Source organism: Nuphar pumila, chromosome 13 (assembly GCF_984573655.1).
Source record: "Nuphar pumila chromosome 13, dmNupPumi1.hap1.1, whole genome shotgun sequence".
Lineage (NCBI taxonomy): Eukaryota > Viridiplantae > Streptophyta > Magnoliopsida > Nymphaeales > Nymphaeaceae > Nuphar > Nuphar pumila.
The window spans coordinates 1,009,489-1,015,940 of record NC_143261.1 but is presented as its reverse complement, the minus strand read 5'-3'; the positions used below and the strand labels follow the sequence as shown (position 1 = coordinate 1,015,940).

At 39.5% G+C, this 6,452-nt stretch overlaps 1 protein-coding gene across 1 annotated transcript in view; it reads right to left on the bottom strand.

Annotated features, from left to right (window-relative positions):
• Positions 1 to 2,078: 2,078 nt before the first annotated feature.
• Positions 2,079 to 6,452, bottom strand: part of LOC149817440 (uncharacterized) — a 51,066-nt gene continuing 46,692 nt past the window's right edge. The window contains exons 15-19 of the mRNA XM_089984483.1: positions 4,224 to 4,346; positions 3,834 to 3,863; positions 3,544 to 3,617; positions 3,371 to 3,457; positions 2,079 to 3,282 (exon numbers count right to left, since the gene is read on the bottom strand). Coding sequence (XP_089840609.1) covers positions 2,454 to 3,282; positions 3,371 to 3,457; positions 3,544 to 3,617; positions 3,834 to 3,863; positions 4,224 to 4,346 — 1,143 coding nt within the window. The 3' untranslated portion in view covers positions 2,079 to 2,453. The remainder of the gene's footprint in view (positions 3,283 to 3,370; positions 3,458 to 3,543; positions 3,618 to 3,833; positions 3,864 to 4,223; positions 4,347 to 6,452) is intronic.

The following is a 6,452-nucleotide window of genomic DNA, read 5'->3' as shown; positions in this document are numbered from 1 at the left end:
TGTAGTTTTATCCAGTGACCAGTAATAGGGCAATGGAAGTGATTCTGATTTGAATGGCCTTGAGACCGTTGGTTTCTCCTACATTGGAGTTCCATGGACAGCTTCCTGCATGCGCGGTGCATCTTGTTGGTGGCATATTCTGCATTTTGTCCAAGTAAATACAAATGTAGGTTTGCTAAACAAATTATAAGGTTCTGCATTTCAAAGGAAACAATGATAAAAACAAGTGGACTATTAGGGGAGGACTCCTTGCAGGTGGTAGTATGGGCATCAAGGGCGTGAGCCTCTTGAAGACACAAGTATGTCTATCGTTTTTTTAATTCATTTTGACCCCAGGAAAACATATGACTAATGATAGATTTCCATAAAATCATGTTTGTTCGGCTGTTTTATACACAAGTATGTCTATCTTTTTTTTAATTCATTTTGACCCCAGGAAAACATATGACCAATGAAAGATTGCAATAAAATCATGTTTGTTCGGCTGTTTTCTGCCGTAGAGATGCAAGCCTCGCCTACTCGGCTTAGTTATTTGGAATAGCCTTGGATGGTGTCAGATGATGCCAGTGCATCCACGAAGGACCTCTTTTTCTCCTCTTTGCATCTATAATTCTATATGACTAAATAGGTAGACCTATAAGTATCTCAAGTTTTCATCTTTCCAGTCCCATGGCCTAGGGGACCTTACCCTTTGTTGCATGAATGTTGAAATGTTATCATCGTCGTCACCGTCCTTTTACTATCCATCAACTTCTTATTTCTTCTTCAACATCACCATGATCATATCTCATATTCTTACCCTATGGGCATGTTTGCATTGCAGGACAAACGCCGCACGGACAGGATATGTGTTTGTCCTGGACTCACCAGTCATACCCTTAGGGGTACGACTGGCATGTCCCATGCGGCAGTGTTGAAAGCACACTACGCAGGACACTGCATCCTGTCCTATGCGAGTTGTCTGCATGTATCAAACGTGAGACAGTGTCTGTCCCCACTCAGGTGTGTCCCGCATATCAAACGCACCCTATACGTGGTTCTACAATGACAATTTTGGACAACCCCGAAGCAACCCTCAGGTTTATGCATTTTTTCACTTGGTCCTGAGTTTGAGACGAGTTTGGTAAGTCTGAATGTACGGTTCAACATGAATGGATTGGTCAATTTGACGCCAAGATTCAATTAGTGGCCGTTTAGCATGGGATATAGCAAAGTGTGACTTGGTAAAGTTCCTCTAAGGTTGCTTTTGAATCCGGTTTGCTTATTTCAGATGAAGCTCGTGAAATCCTGAGTAGCGAGTGGAGATGAAAACGGCCTGAGCCAAGTTTAGATACATGATCGTGTACGAAAATTCCTAAACCTTTAAATTAGCCACCTACTATTAGCCTGCCAAATCTGCTACACTGTTCCCGAGTCTTCCTATGCATTTCGTTAGTGCTAGGTGCAGCAGCACTCGTGCTTCAAGAGCACCTTCCCTGACACGGGCAGGACGTTTTACCCATGGCGTGCTCATTCCCAACGATGCGGTTTATAATGATAATATTACCAACACACAGATTTTCCACGAGAAGATGGGTCATCCAGACACCTTTTTGTCCTCCAAAACCCACCCATGCATGTATCGGGTCTTAACGAGGTTGGGCTACAGCCATCAATATCCATGAAACAATTCCAGTTCGGATTGAAGCTCTGGCCTAATTGCATCCCTACCTAATTCTCATCGAGAAAACACGAATGAAGTTCCGTTGGCACTGCCTCAATCAAAACTTTATTTCAAAGGGGGCTCCGCTTGTCTGGTAGGAGCAGCTATACCCACACCTTCTGTTGGGACGTTGCAAGTTCGAATCCCAATGGTATCGTTGTATAACTGGTAAGGGTCTGCCTAACCCCAGCTTGCCTATAAAAAAACTCATTTCAAGTTGTACTTTTCTTTATTTTTTCCGTAATTTAGTTCTCCTTGCTATTAATCTGACGGTACAGGTCTTTAAACAAACAGGCACGCATCTGCTGAAGAAAAAGATCAAAGAAATAAAAGCAAGGGTGGAAACAAATTTCATACTGAAATTTGTCGTCCCTGCTTTTATGCATGGAAGGTTGAGAGAGAGAGATTATGTTATTATAGAAGATTAGCTCACAATATGTCCTCCGCAGAGCACATTGAGCAGCAAGCTGCCTCAATCCAGCTTAGTCCATGACTTTGTAAAATCAACCTGTAGAGAAAGATAAACTTTCAAAACTAGCACAACAATTTGAGTGGCAGAGCAGCGGCCTTGAAAGGTTAAACCAGATGACTCCAAAAATAAAGCGTAAGCAAACAACAACATTATCAGGGGCATCCCGACCATCTGAACGCACTCCAGGGCTCCCTTTTGTGGAATGTTTCACCTTCATCCTCGGAAAGCGATAGTTGCCTCTGCAGTGACAGAAACAACAAAAATTTTATACCTCAGGAATCAGGATACTTCCTCCTGAATGCGGCAATCCTGATCAACACGCCAGTAATTCATATCATTGAACTCCAAATCTCCAGTACCCTCACGGCCTTCCTCCTCCGGTGACAAAGGCAAGCCACGCTTAAGAGGCCCTGCTTCCCCTACAATCCCTTCTTTGAGAGCCTGAACCATTTCCTTCGCTGTTCCCCCAACTTCCACACCAACAAACTCAACATCATCCTCAAACAAAGACGGCACTGGTCTTTGGCTTGAGTTGCTACCAATCAGTCTCTCCTCACTTGAAAAAGATACATGCTTGGCACTGCTGCTGTTGCACAAGGCTTCCCTTGCTGGAATGGAGTTTGACTCCGGTTGTTCGGCTTCTAGTGAATCTAATGGAGGAATATTATAGTCTGAATTCCTATCAGACACACTTCCCTGAAAATCTGGTGTTTTCCGCCTGCCAACCCAATCCGGCAGTGACTCATCACCAAATAGATTCTTCTCCACCAATTCATTCTGGAAGAAGCTAACATTATCAGAAATAAACACTTTTTCCATATTTGAGGATAGTGACTTCACACAATTCAAGTTATTTGCATCTGCGGAACTATTTCCCGCAATTGCATTCCCAGTAGATCCAAAGGAGGAGGTTGCAGTATCATCTACGTCATCTTCTTCTCCCACAACCACCTCATCATCACTGCTACTGCTACCACCACTGTTTGCCAAACCCTCACCACCATTAAGATTAATGTCAAACATCCTTGATGGTGAAGTGCCAACAGATTCACTTGTAAGTCTATCTTCTTGGAAAGCAAACCAATTGGAATTTGTAAAAAGGCAATCACTGCAACAAGAAGACAGGATCAATTAGTAACAACTAAAATCAAGTGAGCAGATTGACCTCTCGTTTTCAGCATATCCCAAGAGATTACCTATCCGAACTCTTCCCAAACCTGCCTAGAGATGATATAACAACTTGGGCAGATTTATCATCAAAATACACATCCTGTTGACAACCACTGCATCAAGGAGAATATATTGATAATATCAGTGAAGACCAAGAGAACAAATTCATTTTCATTTGCACTACACCCTAAGAGATTACCTTTCCTGCTTGTCCCCAAGCCTGCTCAAGGATGACATAACAGCTTCAGCAGATTCATCATCAAAATATCCATCCTGTTGTTTCCAGAACCAATCTTGGTAAACAGGACCAAAAAAAAAGAAGAAAAATGAAACTACTTTTGAAGCACAATTCAGGACAAATATTAACAGTGCAAACCATCAGTATATATAAATAGCTCACACAAGATAGCAAAATATCCAGAAGTTTTCAAATCGGAAAGCTCAAAAGTGTGAAAAAATATGTGTGCAATATATAGCGTCATAAAATACCTCGTCATCCCGTTCAATTGACCCATGAACCTGTAACAAATTTAGGGCAATGGGCCATCAGTACAATAGCTAATGTCATGTAGCGCAATTAAGAGTATCTAACCGAAGCACTGTCTGATCTGAGATTGAGTTTACAGTTGCTTGGGAAGTATGTTTCAACTTCACATGAACTCAAGCAACTAAAGTCAGTAACTGGACACTGAGGAGCTGGACCCAACCCATATCATACCTGGGGAGCACAGTTCCACTAGGACCACTACCCATGGACTCAGACAGCTAAAGTCAGTGCCTGGATACTGTTGAACTGAATTCAACAAATCTCCTCAGACCATTATCAGGTCCGTGTGCAAGTAAATCAGATTATTTTACTCAGCAATAAAGATATGGTACCTCTTCAGGATCTTCACTCTCATATATGCCGTATCTAAAAGCCTGGCTCAGGTTGTTAGCTATGGCAGCTATATCAAAGTCTCTGTCACGGAGTTCATCATCATCACTATCTCTCGTTCGTTCCTGCAATGCAGTTGGACGGCTGCAATGCAGATTATAGTTAGAACGTATTTAGTTAAGGCAACATTATAAAAGCATCACAGAAACTCAGCTTAAAGCAGCAGATACATGCTTATAGAAGATAACGAATGGCCAAAATTTTAAAATTTAAACTAACAGCACATATCCCAAGAATTCCTCTTAACATTCCTGCTTCAAAAATGTGCAGCAGTATACCAGGTCAAACTAACTACAAAAACAAAAGCATCAGATAAAACTAACTGCTAAATATTGAAGTGAATTATTGATTGAATCTCATGCACCTTAGATCAAGCAATCTGCAATTAACAACCAATTGACAGAAGAAACAATTCCATAAAATTGCTTCCTAAAACTAAATCAAGCAATGATACAAATAACCTCATTGAATTTGCAGAAGTCAGAATAACAGGACTAATATGAAACAGAAAATGCATCAGATATTTTTCATCAAAACTATTAAGACTTAAAAAGATCATCGAGTAAAAATGTACAGGATTCTTGAATGCATGCTATGAGATGACCAAGTTCTATTTCAGCATTTGAAACAATTAGAAATGAGAAGAGCATCATGACAAGAGATTATTCTTCAGTGTAATTACCAAAGCCAAAAGCAGCAAACAAAAAGCTAAAAACATAGGGAACAACAATTTGCAGAAACATAATTCAACAGGCCAATGAAAACCAATTACCCCATGGTTAGGGGTGTAACTGGGTCAGTCAGCTCGGGCCTTATCAGACCTGATTCCAAATCAAGTCTAAAAGACCCAAACCCAACCAAATCTAATTCAGGTTTGGGTACGACTAGAAATTGTGGACCCACGTGGGCTAACGCGTTCAGGTATGTACCGAGTAGGATCTTTAATGGACTCGTTTTGATTCGGGTTGGATTTGGGTCTGGGTATGACAAAAAAAAGTAGACTCATATGGGTTAACGAGTTCGGGCATGATCGGTTCAGGTTTCAGCCCGGGTCTTGATTGTAATGAAACAAGCAGAAATACAAAAGAGATCCCAATAAGGATCAACACAAAAGTGCACAAGCACTAATTCACCAAGAGATAATACAAAGTGAGAACAATCTCAAAAACATAACACACACAATTAACCACTGTGAGCATACACAATAGCCACTATGGGCACACACAACACAATATAAAAAAATATAGAATTTCACTAAGAAATGCCTTAGAAAAGCATTGAGGATACAAGGGGTTTCATCCCCTATTTATTATACAAGAGTGAGGGAAGGGGGCAGCACAACTAGACATTGGGCTAGCCCCCAACGGTCATATTTATGACCGTTGGGAGCAGCCCCATGTCTATTTGGGCTGTCCCAACAGCCATAAAGTACAAAAAGAAAAAAGAAACATAAGCCTCTAATAGCTGACACCTATACATGGGTGAAATGACTGAAATACCCAGTTTACATAAAACAGAAAAACAGAAAATATATAATATGTACATAATTTAACATTGGATAGAAATGAATGGAGGAGAAGGATTCATGTGGAAGACCCATAATGATTTTCTTTGTTGGTTCATATCGCCGACCCCAATTGTTTTGGGATGAAGGCGTAGTTGTTGTTGTTGTTGTGTATAATTTAACATTGATATGATTGGTATTCTAGACCAAATTACCCTCTAATAAAAAATATGTAAATTAATGGAATCAACTATTCATTAAAAAGATTAGATGCTAACAAATGAGAAGTATATTAACTATTCTAAATAATGCCAAAATCTAAATAATAAAAAGAATATTTTCATATCAACCAATCATTTGAAGCAAGGTTGTATGTATCGTATCATTACATGTATCGGTTGGGCCCAAAGTAATATCGTATCGTATCGTAAATTTTTAATAAAAATTCCAAAAAAAAAATTAAAAAGAATAGCATAAATGATAAAAAAATTATCACATAAAACAATGATGAATTGCACAAAATACAATCATAAATTCACATATGAAGGCAACTACATAATTTAAATTAATAACAAACCATGCAACTGATAACTGACAATGTAAATAAAAGACACAACATAATTTAAATTGTAAACACAATTAAAACCTTACATTTAACCAATAAGAA